The 16,797-nt window shown below is 34.3% G+C and overlaps 1 protein-coding gene across 2 annotated transcripts in view; it reads left to right on the top strand.

Moving 5' to 3' along the window:
- The window catches only part of LOC125405424 (solute carrier organic anion transporter family member 6A1), a 70,066-nt gene that overhangs the window by 18,810 nt on the left and 34,459 nt on the right, over positions 1-16,797 (top strand). For both annotated transcript variants that reach the window (XM_085696159.2, XM_048441989.3), the window contains exons 6-8: positions 2,475-2,584; positions 6,235-6,379; positions 10,129-10,324. In XM_085696159.2, the coding sequence (XP_085552285.2) occupies positions 2,475-2,584; positions 6,235-6,379; positions 10,129-10,324 (451 nt within the window). The remainder of the gene's footprint in view (positions 1-2,474; positions 2,585-6,234; positions 6,380-10,128; positions 10,325-16,797) is intronic.

Genomic DNA, 16,797 nt, shown 5'->3' with positions numbered 1-16,797 from the left:
GGTTAGAATAGCTGTCACCAGGAGAAAAAAGGCTAGTGAGGATTGGGGGATAAGAAAAACTATTACTCCCCACCGGCGGGAACATGAAGTTGTACAGGTACTCTGAAGGTTCCTCAAAAGAAAAATAAATGACCTGAAATAAGGAACTGGTGAGATGGCTTAGAAGTTAGGAATGCATACTACTCTTGTAGAGGACCTGAATTTGGACACAACTGCCAGTACAATTTAAAATTTAAAAGCAATTGCTTTTGCGCATGCACACATGTACACACAGACACATTGCCCCTCCATCTGCACATAACTAAAAATCTTTTTTAAAAATTTAAGTAAATCCACCATATGACCTATGACCTATGACTCTTTGATATGTTTACGTGAAGGACTCTGTCGCAGAAATAGCTAGAAAATCAAACCAATCTAGGTGTTCATAAACAGTATAATAAGCGAAAAAATGTAGTACCTATATGTTGGGAGCATGAACGTCCTTACATCCACAGATCTTCAGAGAAACTAGGAATGTTAAGCACACAGGATTGCTGTATCAAAGGAAAGGACGCATAATCTGCTCTTGCATGCAGAAAGCTGGGGATTGGAGGTTATTAACATCCTAGTGATCTGTGTTAACTGTTTGGTCAGGCCACTCCACACGGATGGCTAGTAATCTAAATGACCCTTACAATCGCTCAAACTCTTACAACCAGGGCTTGAGATACCTAACATAGTCTAAACGACTTTTATACTATCCATATAACCAAGGGCTCCCCCAGGCTCTCACAATATGGACCAGAAGTGGTTAACAGCCCAAATAAACTCAATGCTGTCTGTATGACAAAGACTAAGGCCAATTCTTCCTTAAGACCTTAAGCTAGTACAGAATCCATCTTTTTGGAAGAAATGACATGTATCCTGATATGAGTTTGAATGTAATTATTGCCCCTTTTGCATCAGGAATTGTGTTATGCCAGGAAAGTTTTTCCCCAATTATATCATGTTTAAATACACTGATAATAGACCACTTGGAATCAGGCTATCCAAGGTTTGATCCAGGTCTATGGAGTGAATCTGACCAAGTTTCTATTCTGGCTTCTTCTTGGTTCATTTCACTGCCTGGCACCCACAGTGACACCTGACCTTTGCATAGTGGAATTTTCCTTAGCTGTAAAAAATAAAAAAGACAAAACCACGAAAATTTTAAGAAAACTGAGATAGTTAGAAAATTATCTTAAGATGAACCAATAAGACTCAGAAAGTGAAATACCGAATGTTTCTTTCTACTGTCCAGGAGACATTAATTGAAAAATATGTATGTATGTATATGTGTGGATGTGTATGCATCCTTGTGTAAATGTGTATGCATATGTGTGTTTATTGGTGGGGGGGTGACTGAACTAGAAAGATGATAGTATGAGGGTCTGAAGAGAGCTTAAAGAAAGTTGGATACACAGTAATAAAACACTTATATAAACAAAAGTTGATAGTTAACAGGAGACAGGAGTCAACTGAAGAAGGAAGATGACATGGGGGGAGAGCAATAGAGAAAGGGAACAGTAAGAACATAGTATGATTACATATATGCATGAAAATAGTTATGAAAACTACTATTTTATATTCTTTATATTCTAGTCTACAATGTTTAAAAATAAGTGTCTCACAAGTTTAGTAATCAAATAAATGATAACTGAAACTCTTTTGTGATTCAGTCTCTCACCCCGGGAGACTAGACATCTTTCACCAGAAATTGAAGTCATCCTGACTGGTACTGCACTCTTAGCAACATCCATGATAAATAAAACTAGCCTTGACATCCACCAACAGACGACTACAATCACATAGAAAGGAAAGTCATAACACTTGCAGGAAAAAGGCTGAGATGGCATTTGTATGTAAGACATGAAGGGAGAAAAGGGGCTGTATAAGAAGAAAACATGAAGGAGCTGGGAGAGGATAGTGAGGAAGAGCAAGTCAAGACAGGAAAAGTGTAATGATATGTGCATGGGAATGAAAATGTTATATTTAGTACTACTCTTTTCACTATTATTACTATGTATTATTACAAAAGTTCTTATTTGTTAGTGCTCTTTATTACCACAAAATATGCTGTGATAGACAAAGGTGTTTTATTTTGAAGGGGTGTTTTAGGGATGGGTCATCAAATCTTAATAATTTATTGAATGTGACTATCAAATTCTACATTAAATTAAGAACCAGTTAATTCATCTATAGGAAGCACCCTTTCCGCAGCAGAGAGAAATACATAGTGATCAACTGCAGAGTTGGGCAGTGCAGATGTGAGAAATTTTCATTATCAAATAATTGTCTTTGCAAAGTACTACTGTATATTAATTTGCATTATAAATTATACAATGGTTTTAATCTGTTTAAAAAGAACTCACTTGCCTTTCCATGACAAACTGGGGTTATTATATGTCTTCCTACTTGCTTCAACATACAATATTTTCACTTGTGACCTACAGGTGCAAATAAGATAAGACGTCGAAAAGAGAAAGAATCTCCCACCTTTGACAAGAACCTTAAATATAAGAAATTTGGACCTCATTTGAAGGATTTGCTTCATGCTCTTCAGGTAGAGTAAAATACTTCTGTTAATAAGCCAGTTGAGTTGGCCTGTTTAATTTTCATATAGAGTTAAGAAAATGGCAAAGTGTTTAATAAATTGTGTGAAGGTTTTGGAGTCTCCTAATTAAATTGCTCATTTCCCCTGTGATGGAAAGAAAGAACCCTTTATTATTTAGCACTACTAGAAACCTGCCTATTGCCAGAGACAGCTGGCGCACAACTATGATTTTGATTTACTTTTCATTATTTTTCAAATTTTTTTGTCTATATTCTCTGGAGAGGTAGATATGATATTTAACAAGATAACATAAATTTGAAGAAGTTGTGTCTATACATATTCCTTCCCCAAAATCACAATATTGAGTACAAAATCCTTTCTTTTGTACATAAGAAACATGCCTACCATAGTAGCAGATACCAGGGTGAAGAGAAAGCCAGTTCCTATAATCTACTCCTACTTTGAATGTTTTTTCTTCTACTTAAAACTTACTTTCTGGCATATAAATTGCACGGTAATTGTCACATATAGTTCTTATTCATTTTTAGTGAAGTTTTCACTCTGGATATAACTGCAAAAGTCTTCAAAATACCATCACCTGATTTTTCCTATCTTACTTTACAGTTGTATCACTATCTTCCCAATTTTCAGTTATTTTTTTCTTTGGTGGAGATGTTTCATTACTCACTGACCAACTCAAAACAACCTATTCCTTTTTGAAATATTTCTATTTTGAAATTAAAATATAATAAGACTTCCTCTTTCTCCTTCCTCCCTTCTTCCCTTCTCATGTACTCCCCTGCCCCTGCTCTCTCTTAACTATAAAGAAAGAACTATAACTACAAGCAGTTAAGAAACATTAAGAGCAAGAGAAATAGCTTTCACTAGGGAAGAGACCCCAATTCCCTTGAAAGTATTTGTTAGCTGTTTGTGCTTCCTTTTCTAAGGACGCTCAGTCCAGCTCCCTAGGCATTTGTTATTTGTATTGTTTGCTTTTATTAGATTTAGTTTTTTCTTTGTTTATTCTAGTTGTCTATACCACAAAGATCAGGAAAAGGCTTTTTTTTTCCATTTAGCAGGCTACCTACTGTTTCTCCTAAAGGTCTCCTTTGCAGAAAAGGACTGTTTTGACCTCATGAATCCTGCATGTCCATTGTTTACATTATTTCTCCAGTCACTGGGATCATATTTAGAAATTCCTTTACCTATCTTTAACTGCATTCCCAGATTTATCCTCTAGTTGTTTCAGAGTTTAAATTCTAATATTGGGTTCTCTTATCCATTTGGAACTTATTTTCTGTGCAGGGTGAGAGACAAGGATTAAGTCTGAATCTAGTTTTGCAGCATTGTTTATGGAAGAGGCTTCTTTATCAAAACTCAGATGGCTGTAGTTGCATGGAGTTATGTCTGGATATTCTAATCTATTTATTAAGTAGTCTATTTTTGTGCCAGTACCATGTTTCTTTATTATTATGATTCTGTAGTCTACCTTGAAATTATGTACTCTGATATCTCTGCCAGTATTCTTATTGTCCATGATGGTTTTGACTCTCCTTAGTCTTACGTACTTTCAAGTGAATTTTGTATTCACTTGAAATATAAGTATTTTAGTTTTGGTAAAGAAGTGAGTAATATTTTTTATTTTTAGATTAGATTGACTTTGTAGAGGTAGATATGAATTGGTTGAATTTTTTTCAAAGTTAAAAGGATATGCTATGTAAGATAAGATTTATTTTCACCAAGTTCTTATTCTCAAAGTACTACTTTTTAATAAATCATGAATTCTTTGTAGTAATTCATTATATTTCAACAAGACATTCACTTCATTTTAAAGTTGCATTGTACTGCTCAGTCTACTCTTGAACATTTAAGACTTCTCCAGTCGTTGAAGCTCTGGACTTTCTGGTAGGCAGAACCATAACTAGCCTTCTTAGTTCTATGTAAATACTACGTGCACATGTTTTAACAATGCAGGAGTGGAATGACCACATGACATTGGTAAAGGTTATGCTAAAACTGTTAACAATACTTTGGAAACTTTAAAAATGAGCATGTGAACATCCATATGTAGAAGAACCTGTCTCTTCCGCATATACTTTTTGATTCTTTATCAAAAATCAGCAGGCTATAGATGACTGATAGTTTTGGATAGGCTGCATAGTTTTACCCTGGACTCACTGGGCTCTGTGTCTTCCTTTCTGTTTTTGTCAGGCTGATTTGCCTTACTGTGGCTCTGTAGTATGTATTGATATCAGGTATACTAACACCTCCTGTTTTGCTGTGTAACAGATTAATTCAACATACTAAGACCTTTTTTTTTCTATTTTATGAATTCCAACATTGTTTTCAATAGTTCTGAAATAGCATCACTAGTGTTGTGGCTGAGGTAGCATGGAATATATGGCTCACTTTTTCATTTGTCAGTATTCTTTCTATTATGATCAAGTATGATTTTTTCATTTGTCATATCTACTTCAATTTGTTTCATCACTGGATTTACAATTTTCATTATAGAGGGGCTTCATTTCTGGGCATTTTTGACAGTTATTTTGATTGTGAATGCTTCCATTTCTTTCACAGAAAGCGGATTTGAGTATTTAAATGCTATTTTACTTTATAGTTTGGTTTTGTTTTGGTTTTGTTTTGCTGCAAATTTCTGTACCAAAGTATCAGTTTTAATATTGTTTTAGTATTGACTTCTGGTTTTTCTGTACATGAAAACATAATCTTTAAACAGATTTGACCCTGTGTCTTGCTACTTGCATACATTTTATCTAAATCTAAAATTGGATTATAGACTAAAACATAATCACAAACTATAAATAACTCAGAAACTCATTCAACATCTATACATAAAAATATCGTGAATAAAATTGAACTTAACATATCTGTATTAATAACCACTTGGATAAATTGACATATGTGTAATGCTCATTCATAAAGTAGCTATGGCCATGTAGGAAATAACTTAGCCAACTAATCTATAAATTCAATACAGTGATAATCATAGTGCATGGGTTTTTATTTTAAATAATAATAATTTTTTCTAAACTTTATGTGGCAAAATATAAATAAACTTTATGGTGCAAATATAAATAAAACAAACAACATTGATCTAGTAACAACAGTAAGACATACTAAAAGAACAGAGTAGCAAGAACAGTATATCTATAGACTATTATATCTGACAATTTCTTTTCTTATTTTCTTTTCCTTTTTTGTGAAATGAAAGAACAGAAAAAAAATATAGATTGTACCTGAGGAATGACACCTGAAGTCATTTGAACTACACATGTATGGGCATACATTTGCATGTGAATCTGAACATGAATTAACATCTGCATACTTGCAAATACACAAAACCGGTGTTTCTTCACATAATTTAGAGTTCACTCAGTGTGTGTTTGTGTGTGTGTGTGTGTGTGTGTGTGTGAGAGTGAGTGTGTGTGTGTGTGTGTGTGTGTGTGTGTGTGTGTGTGATACTGGGTAGTATGAAGATGACATAAATATTTGATCCTGATGTGTCTGCCTAGAGAACTATATAGTTTTGCTTGGATAATTACTTGCATTTAGTTAAGACTAAAGAGATCCAATCCTGCAAATGGATGACTGCCATGTGATGAGATGGAATCATTGTGATATGATCTGTTCTGTTTCAGTGTCTGTTGAAGAGTCCTCTGTTTATGTATCATACAATGTGCAGAGCCACAGAGTCCCTGGCTTATATTGGAGCTGCAGAATTCTTGCCCAAATATTTAGAAAATCAGTTTTTGTTAACGCCCTCACTTGCCACTCTTCTCACAGGTAGATATTTCTTCTTACTGAGATTTCAAGTTTTTCATGATGTGTAAATTTGTGTGTTGTATATACATAAGGGATGTGTCATGTAATCAAAAGGCACAATGTGTAGTGTACTTGAATGTGATTTTCTAAAGAACATTCCAATGATATCTCCATATTTTTAATACATTAACCTTCACTATTCTGTTTATATTGCTCACTATCTTCCTGTCTCCCACCTACGTACCTGAAGATGTCCTCTCCCTTCCCCATTAGGAAACCAGTCTTCTCAAGTCACAGTGTGTTCTTCTTTCTGTGCTTCTATCCATTTTTGCTTGTGTGTCTGCACTCAAAGTTTTTTTTTTACATATTCATGTGATTTCCCACAAATTTTTCTATTTCTTTCACCAGAAATTGTGTATTTCAGATTAACATTGATTTGAACTTAACGCATTGTAATTATTTTGTGGTACTCTTTTTTACTTCCCTGCCAGACAATGCCACTCTTTATATACATGCAATTGTATATCCATTATTATATTAAGAGATACAATATTAGATTTGTCTTAATTGGATCTCTGCATCTGCTTCCATTAGTTACTGGATGGAGGGTCTATGATGACAATTACAGTAGTCATCAACCTGATTATAGGGGAAGGCCAGTTAAGGCACCCTCTCCACTATTGCTAGGACGCTTACCTGGGAGTCATCTTTGGGTATTGATGGGAATTTCCCTAGCATCAGGTTTCTCCCTAACCCCATAATGATTCCCTTTTTACTTTTATATGCAGGCCTTCATGCTATGTTACTTTCTTCTACTAGTGAGGCTTGTAATAATTGATGTCTCATTTAATGTTGAATTGTTTACAGAAGTCTCTATAATAAAACTCTATAACAAAATATCTTCAAGTTTCTTCATTTGTGAATAGAGTTTAGAGACAGAGATTACCACCTAAGAGTAGTGTTTCTGTGATCCTTGAAAGAGTGGAAAAACTCTGGCAACTCAAGCAGATGTGTAGGAAGCAGAAATTGTGGAACACCAATGCAATGATGTGCCACAATCATCATGGATTAATGACACTGGTAGACATTGTGGACTTCTCTACACACTGTTGATAGTTACTCTGCCATTTGAAAGTATTCTTCCCCTATTTTATTAAGTAGATATACCCCATTAGAGTTCAAGTGAGACTGGGTTGTGACTTCAATGAAATTAATTCTTCAGAAAGTATAGGTCCGGGGCATAGTACCAGTCCATTGTACACTAGGCTATGGGATTGATCCTCAGTTCTTGTGGGATGGAGGAGAAAGGAAGAAGTGCTTTAGAAAACAATAATATTGTATTAGTAAAAAAAGGAAGTTGAAAGGCTGAAGCTGTCACTGAGTGGTGGAGCACTTGCCTAGGGTACATGAAAATCACCAGCATTTAGAAAATTAAAAGAGAAGGATGAATGAGTTGAATCTTAAAAATACATATTAAAAGAAGGAAGAATGAAATCATTAAAAAGAAAAACAGAAGAGAGGAAAGCTCAACTAAAATGAAGATAAACGTAAGAAACATAACAAGAAATGAAACTGCAATGCTAAAATAAAAATAGATGGAGAAAAAATAAATGAAATCATCTTCCTGGGTAAGATCTCTCTGGGTCTTCTACAGTCGAAATTCTTTATGAATAGGGTGAGAATGGTAGGTTGTATTTTCAGATTGATCTAATTCTTCTCTGCTCCAACCAAAGTAGTGGGGACAGAAACATGCTGTGCTCAATATTTGCCAAAGTCATGGTATGCTGACAGAACCAAAAGTGTATACTCTCTGGGGTCTTAGATAGCAATTCTCTGAACATGGATATTAGTGGCAGAACAGTGACCCTGTCTTGCAACACGAATATAGGCGGACTGTAGACTGCTGTAGGTTTATATCTTCACTTAGGAAGTTTTTTTTCCTGAACAATTGATATGTAGGCAGTGTTGGGTCTACAACAAGTTCTCCTCACTGACCACTAAATTTGTATAGGCTATGGACAATGCTGGACCGTTTGCTCTGAAGACTTAGTTTTTGGAACCTTGGGTACAGAAAGCATCCAAGACAGGGGGCATGCCTGGAATGCCTCTCACAGTGTGGGTGAGCATAAATTTGCCTGTACCTTGTGTCAAAGAAACTCACCCAGGTATAACAGTCTAGACTTTGCCTGTGATGGCTGCTTAACCAACTGTGCATTGAGGTGTCCACGAGACGTCTGAGGTGTGACTCTGTTGGGACTTCCAGCCTGAGACTAACTGGGTCCTGACACCAGAAGCTCTAGCACTAAGATTTCACTGAGCTGCTTATTAATTTCTTTTGTGAAACAAGTTTGTTTTCATATGCCAGGCCAGGTATTGATTTAGGCTACTTGTCTGCAAGATGCAACCTTTTGTTCTAGGTCATTGTTACTTGACAACCTAGGAGCAGAGCGTCCACTTCTGAGTTAAATTTGCACTCTAGGAGCTCACCTTGATTTGCCATTCTCTCTAGTCTGTGTAATGTGCCAGGTTTCGCTTTCTGTACACACAACTGACTGTGCTCACCCACTATTCCTTCCATAACAAGTTCCAAGGGTATTATTTTGTTTCCATCCCATTGGAAAGAAAACTAGTGTGGCATGTTCCTATTTCACCATTTGGGACCTGAATTTGAATTTTATCAATTATGTATTTTTATTGTTCACTTTTATTGTTTGTTCTTCATTTTCACCTATCACCTTTATTTCTTTCCTCTTTGCTTTCACTTTTACCACCATTACAGGCATTTCATTTGCATGTATTCAAACTGTCACCAGATTTAATCTTTTATTTGTGTTGCTCTTGCTATTTAGTTCTCTATCTATCATATCACATTATATACACACAGTTGTCTACATATTGAGCTGATTAGATTTTATTTATGAGTGTACTGCATTATACTGGGTGTTTTCTACTTTTCCTCTTCGTCCTATTTTCCTTGCTTTTTTCAGCTCATAATCTTCTTGCTGTTTCCTCTTTCTAAATATTTATCTTAATTAGAAAAACCATAGCTTGTGGCTGGCGAGATGGCTCAGAGGTCAAGGGCACTGGTTGCTCTTCCAGAGGTCCTGAGTTCAACTCCCAGCAACCACATGGTGGCTCACAACCATCTTTAATGAGATCTGGTGCCCTCTTCTGGCTCACAAGGATACATGCAGGCAAGATATTGTATCTATAATAAATACATAATTTTTTTTTAAGAAAGAAAGAAAGAAAAACCATAGCTTATACTGCTTGTACTGGGTATTCTGGAGTCTCACAGACATGTAAGACTGTTCATGTTGATCATCTATGAGAGGTCTCAGTAAGTTGATTGGTCCAATTCTTGTACATTAGATAGTTTGTGAAAGCATATTATCTCAGTTAAGTCTCTTGTAATAAGTAATATATTCAATCAGCTAAGTAACAGTATTTCTCAATAAGACAGCTCATAACTTTTATGTGGTATGAACTAAGTTCACGGTTTGCTTAGGTATTAGATACCCTGCTATTAGATACCCAGTGTATAAGAGCATCACCACCACTACTGGTATCCAGTAGACTTATAATGGCTCCATTCCCATTCACAGGAATGTAAATATTATGGAGTCCAGATTTATTCAATTACTACATCTTCAAGCTTTACTTTTTTACTTTGAAAATTTACATTTGAGTAGAGGGAATGGCATCAATATGCTACTTTTGGTACTTTCAATGGGATATGTTTTAACAGTATTTTCTTTTTCCTTTCTTAGGAGTTATTTTAATCCCAGGAGGTGCAATTGGCAGTCTTCTGGGAGGTTTAATTGTTTCCAAGTTGAGAATGTCTTGTAAAGCCCAAATGAAATTTGTAATGGTGACATCTATTATATCGCTTCTGCTTTTCTTATTAATAATTTTTGTAGAATGTGATGCAGTGAAATTTGCTGGAATCAGTGAAAATTATGATGGGTAAATATGTTTGTATATTCAATTTTCTAAATCATAACTGAAGGTATATTTTCCAGACTAGTAATCAATAACTTTATATATTTACATAATACTTAAAATTTTTAAACATGAAAATGAAGTATAAAGCATAAGTTTTACTTTTCATATCAATAGTTCATATTTCATAGAGATGCACTTATTTAATTCATAAGTGATTTAAAATCAAAACTAGAACTTTCTTTTATGGTATGCAGCAAGTATACCAAGGTACTAGAATATATACAATGTGATTTGGCCTGGACATTTTAAATAAAATATGAAAGAAATCAACAGTCTTGGCATGGGTTAACATTAAATTTTGTATTTGTAAATGAGGAGCAAAAGATAATCAAGTGAAATAATAAGAGAGAACCGTAGCTTACATCAGACCAACATCCAATACATGCTACTATAGCTGTCCACAGAGTTAGAAAACATGGCTTCAGCTTCACATCTCTTACAAGTGCATCCAAAGGACTTAGAAGCAGGTCTTGAATTTGAAGACATAGCAAGAAAAGATATATCTGTAACTGAAAAATAAATGATAATATATAAAATATAAAAATTAAAAGCCTCTTCTATGCAAAATCTTTTGTTGATTTGATGGAATCATTATACTACAGAATGGAGAAATATTTAAATAAGGAAAAATTCAGAGTATCTGCAGCTGGAGAATTAATGACATACCAACTGAAAAATCCCTGAGCACAAAAAATGCTGAGACATAACTTTTCCCTTACTCTAGCAAGAAACAAATGGAAAAATATATCATTTCAACAAATTTGTTTGAGAATTAACAGATAAGAGGCCCAATAAAATGTTTAGATATTTAAGTTGTACAAAAACATTTATGAATAAAATAAAATGTTACAAATTTAAATTAATGCATAAACAAAGAATTGCACAGTAATTTATTTAGATATTGAGTGTTATAAACAGATCACTTCTCTACAAATTCATTTGAAAATTATTTAAAATTCATAGAAAATATTTTTAAAATACATTTTAGTTAAAACAGAATTGTTATTCCCCCTAATATAGAATTATACAATTCTCAAAGAGCCTATATACATAAGCAGAGCAAAAAACAAAAATCATGAGTAGAGAATACACTCTCTAGGACATGTGCTCAGCTATGTCTATAGCAGCATTGTTTGTGATAGCCACAACCTGGAAACAACTTAAATTCCCCTCGACTGAAGAACGAATAAGGGAAATGTGTACATTTACACAATGGAGTACTACACAGCAGAAAAAAATAACGGCATCTTGAAATTTGCAGGCAAATGGATGAATCAAGAAACATCATATTGAGTGAGATAACCAAGACCCAGAAAGACAAATATCATGTTTTCACTTCTAAGTGCTTTTTACACATAAAGCAATGAAAACCATCCTTCCATTCGTAATCCCAGAGAACCAAGACAACAAAGACAACCCTAAGAGAGACATACACGGATCTAATCTACATGGGAAGTAGAAAAAGACAAGATTTCCTGAGTAAATTGGGAGCACGGGGACCATGGGAGACGGTTGAATGGGAGGGAAGAGGAAGAGAGAGGAGCAGGAAAAAAAGAGGTATAGCTCAATAAAATTAATTTTAAAAAGAAAAAAAAACAATGTCCCACCTTCCCTCCTGATCTCTGCCCACCTGTCTGAACCCTGCTGGTGTCAGCATGAGAAGATCCAACCTCCTGAATTGTCAAGTGACCTCCATTATGATCAGAACCATGGCTCTGACTCCACAATGAGGAGCAACCATCTAAGCTGTGGATCCACTCACACTAGTGACCACCAGAGACACAGCACCAACTGCCCCAATCAGAGGAAAACAAGGAAAGAACACAACAACACAAAGAGCAGTTCAGCATCACCAAAAACTAGTGGCAATATGGTAACACAAGGAGATAGGGGAAACAAAGCAGAAAAGAAGTCCAACTCTCATTATTTGTTGACAATATGATAGTATATATAAGTGAACCCCTTCATTAATGTAGCAGGATAGAAGATTAACTCAAAAAAATCAATAGCCCTCCTTTTTACAGATGATAAACAGACTAAGAAAAAAATCATAGAAACATTACATTTAAAATAGCCAAAAATAACATAAAATATCTTGGGGGTAAATCTAACCAAATATGTGAAAGACCTGTATGACTAGAACTTTGAATCTTTGAAGAAAGAAATTGAAGATGACACCAAAAAATGAAATTTTTTCCATGCTCTTGGGTAGGTAGAATTAACATAGTAAAAGTGGCAATTTTGCCAAAAACTATCTACAGATTCAATGCACTGCATCAAAACACCAGCAAAGTTCTTCAAAGACCTCAAAAGAACAATATTCAACTTCATATATAGAAACAAAAAATCCAGTATAGCCAAAACAAACCTGTACACCTAAAGAACATTTGGAGACTTCACAATTCCTGGCTTCAAACTCTACTTTAGAGCTACAGTAATGAAAACAGCCTGGTAATGGCATAAAACAGACAGGAGAACCAATGGAACCAAATAGAAGACCTGGATATCAATCCACACCCATACAGACATCTGATTTTTGACAAAGAAGCTAACAATGTAAAATAGAACCAAGGAAGCATATTCAACAAATGGCGCTGGCATATCAACATGTAGGAGAATGATAATAGATGCATATCTATTGTCAAACATAAAACTCAAATGAATCAAAGACCTCAACATAAAGCCAACCGCAATGAACTTCATAGAAGAGAAAGTGGGAAGTACACTTGAACACATTGACACAGGAGACCACTGCCCAAACATAACCCCAAAAGTACAGATACTGAGAGCAATAATTAATAAGTGGTACCTACTGAAACTGAGATGTTTCTGTAAAGCAAAGGACATGGTCAATAAGAAAAGATGACAACCTACAGACTGGTAAAAGATCTTCAACAACTGTGCATTGGACAGGGCACTGATCTCCAAAATATACAAAGAAGTCAAAAAACTTAACATCAAAAGAACAAATAATCCAATAAAAATGGGGTAAAGGCCTAAACAAAGAACTCTCAAGAGACAGATCTCAAATATCTGAAAGTCACTTAAGGAAATGTTCAAAATCCTTAGCCATCAGAGAAATGCAAATCAAAACAGCTCTGATGTTACATCTTACACCTATCAGAATGGCAAGACCAAAAACACTAATGACAACTTATACTGGAGAGCATGTGGGGTAAAGGAATGCTCTTCCATTGCTGATGGGAGTGCAAGCTTTTACAGTCACTTTGGAAATCAGTATGAGATTTTTCAGAAAATTAAGAAACAATTTACTTAAAGACCCAATAATATTGCTTTTGGCCATATACCCATAGGATGCTCAATCATAGCACAAGAACATGTGTTCAACTATGCTCATAAAAGCATTGTTTGTAAATGCCAAATCCTGGAAACAACTTAGGTGTCCTTCCGCCAAAAAATGGAGAAAGAAAATGTGGTACATTTATACAATGGAGTACTATACAGTAGTAAAAATAATGGCATCTTGAAATTTGCAGGCAAATTTAATCAATCCATTAAAAAAAATAGTGAGTGAGGGAACACAGACCCTGAAAGACAAATATAGTATGTACTCACTCATAAGTATCTTCTAGACATAAAGCAAAAAAAAAAATGAAAAAAAATTTAGAGTCTACAACCCCAGAAAACCTAGACAACAAACTGGACCCTAAGAGAAACATGCATGGACCTACATAGGAAGAAGAAAAAGACAAGATCTTCTGAGTAAATTGAGAGCAGGGAAGTGCCACGAGAGGGTAGAAAGCAAAGGGAAGAAGGGAGGAAGAAGCAGAAAAAAATGGATAGTTAAATAAAAACATTTAAAAAATCACTACAAGCTCTTTGCCAGACTTTAATTTCTGCCCATAATTTGTCAATTTCTTCATTATTAAAAGATACTATAATTTCAAAATAAAAAAAATAAAACCAAGATGGAGGACTCAGATACTAGAGATAAAAAATTATTGTGAAATCAAAACAAGTATGGTGGTATTGTCTTAACTAAAAATCTTTATAGGATTCAGAATAAATAGCTCAGTGATATATTATGAATACATAGAAACTTAATATATGTAAAGTAGATATTTCAACCCTAAAGATGATGCATGTTTTAAAAATATATTCCTAGGAAATTTATTACCAAACTGGAAATAGAATTTAAGGCACAATTTCCAATTTGATGTATTTCTCCAGTATGTAATAACCTACATATTTACTACAAGTTTTATTGTAGTGCTAGGAAAAAATAGAAGTTATATTTTTGTCTTCCAGTAAAATACAATTTACTACAGAGGATAAAATGCTTTAAATTTATAATTATGTTTATTTTTGAGTGAGTGATATGTTATATAAGTGAAAACAAGATCAATTTATATATTTTGAAGCAAAAATTTATAAAAAAATTTTTCTACTAGCTGAAAGAGCATAGGAAAAATGAAAAGAGGTAAGAGCTTTCTGTTCACAATATAAGAAACTGGACTAGTGGATTATGAGCATTAAGTATAGTCTCTTTTGTGAATACTTATGTTTGTCTTAAAACACTATTGTTTCTCAACCTTAATATCAATTTCATAGAAGACAAGTCAAAACAAGTTTTGCTGTCTTCCATCATCAAAATTTCTAGTATGTCAAGTCTGAGAATTTGTAATCTCACAGGCAAAGTGATGCTGCTCATCAAGGAAAGAATTGTTATCTGTCAATCACAACACACCTGCATGTTACCAAACTACATAAACTAAATGCCCCTAGGTACAAGGAATGATAGAATATAATACCATAATTGTAAAACTTTAAATGTCCTATGCTTCTAGAGCACAAATAACCCAGACAGAAAAACCAAAGAAATAATAAGTATATACCATACTGCATGATAAGTGTACCTTTTAGACTTAACTGAACATATCTAACACCTATTTTTCTTATTAGAAAGGGGAACATTCTTTATGATAGGTTAGATTTTAACATGTCTCAGCATATCTTAAACCAATAGCAAATAATTAGGTTTACCATGCACATTTGAGGCACAAAATAATATAAAATTAGACACTAACAAGACAGACAGTGAAAAATGAGAAGATACATATCCAAAAGTAATAGGTCAGCAAGCAAAGTAAAATAGAAAAAAATGAGACAAATATAAAATGCTGAACTATATGACTTAAAAGCAATAAAGTACAAGTTAATAACAATGAATAACTATTTCTTAAACATATAAAGACCTCAACTAAGCTATCTAATATTGAAAACAAAAGATCTAGAAATGGTACAAATTAGTGGAAATGACAAAAAAGGTGTGCCAGAATTAAATGCAAACAAAATTTAATAATAAAGAAAGCAGCATTTATTTTTTAAGAAATATAAAAAATTGATAAAGAAGATGTGGTCCATTACCACTATGGAGTACTACACAGCGGGGAAATAAATGACATCTTGAAATTTGCAGGCAAATGGATGGATCTAGAAAACATTATATTGAGTGAGGTAATCCAAACCCAGAAAGAAAAATATCATATGTACTCACTCATAAGTTGCTTTTAGACATAAAGCAAAAAAAGAAAAAAAACAGCAAAAAACAGCCTACAATTCACAATCCCAAAGAACCTAGAAAACAAAGACGACCCTAAGAGAACATACATGGATCTAATCTACATGGGAAGTAGAAAAAGACAAGATCTGAGCAAATTGGGAGTATGGGGGTCATGGAAGACGGTAGAAGTAGATTGGGGGAGGAAGGAAGGAGAGTGGAGAAAAAAATTATAGCTCAATAAAAAGAAAATATTTTTTACTTATATTTATGCATGCTTGTCTCTAACACATGTGCCTTTGGGAGCCTGATGAGCAAGCACATCAGATTCACCTAAGCTGGAATTATAGGCATTTGTGAAATACTGACCTAGGTCCTGGGAGTTAAACCTAGGTCCTCTAGAAGGAAAAACAACAAGCCTTCTTAAGTGCCGAGTCATTTCTCCAGATCCCAAAAGATTGCCTGAACACAACACTGTTTCTTTGAAAAAAAATAAATAATTGCCCATTCTTCAACTAAACTAGGAACACAGAAATTTAAATTAATTTTAGAGATCAAAGAGAGCCAGTACAGCAGACAACATATGTTGCAAAGGTCTAGGAGAAAAGAAATAAATGCAGTCATGTTACATCAATACTTGAAAACATCCTGTGATAATTATGAGAAAAAGAAATCTTGTTATCTGTAGTTACAAAAACCAAATAAAATAAAATTCCCAAGAGTAAATTTTTTAAAAATATGTATTTATTTTGTATACAATTTTTTGTCTATATGTATGCCTGCAGGCCAGAAGAGGGCACCAGACCTCATTACAGATGGTTGTGAGCCACCATGTGGTTGCTGGGAATTGAACTCAGGACCTTTGGAAGAGCAGGCAATGCTCTTAACCACTGAGCCATCTCTCCAGCCCCCC

This window comes from Myodes glareolus, chromosome 1 (genome assembly GCF_982192425.1).
Source record: "Myodes glareolus chromosome 1, mMyoGla1.1, whole genome shotgun sequence".
NCBI classification, from domain to species: domain Eukaryota; kingdom Metazoa; phylum Chordata; class Mammalia; order Rodentia; family Cricetidae; genus Myodes; species Myodes glareolus.
Note: the sequence above shows the minus strand (reverse complement) of the source record. Positions and strands in the feature narration are given on the sequence as shown.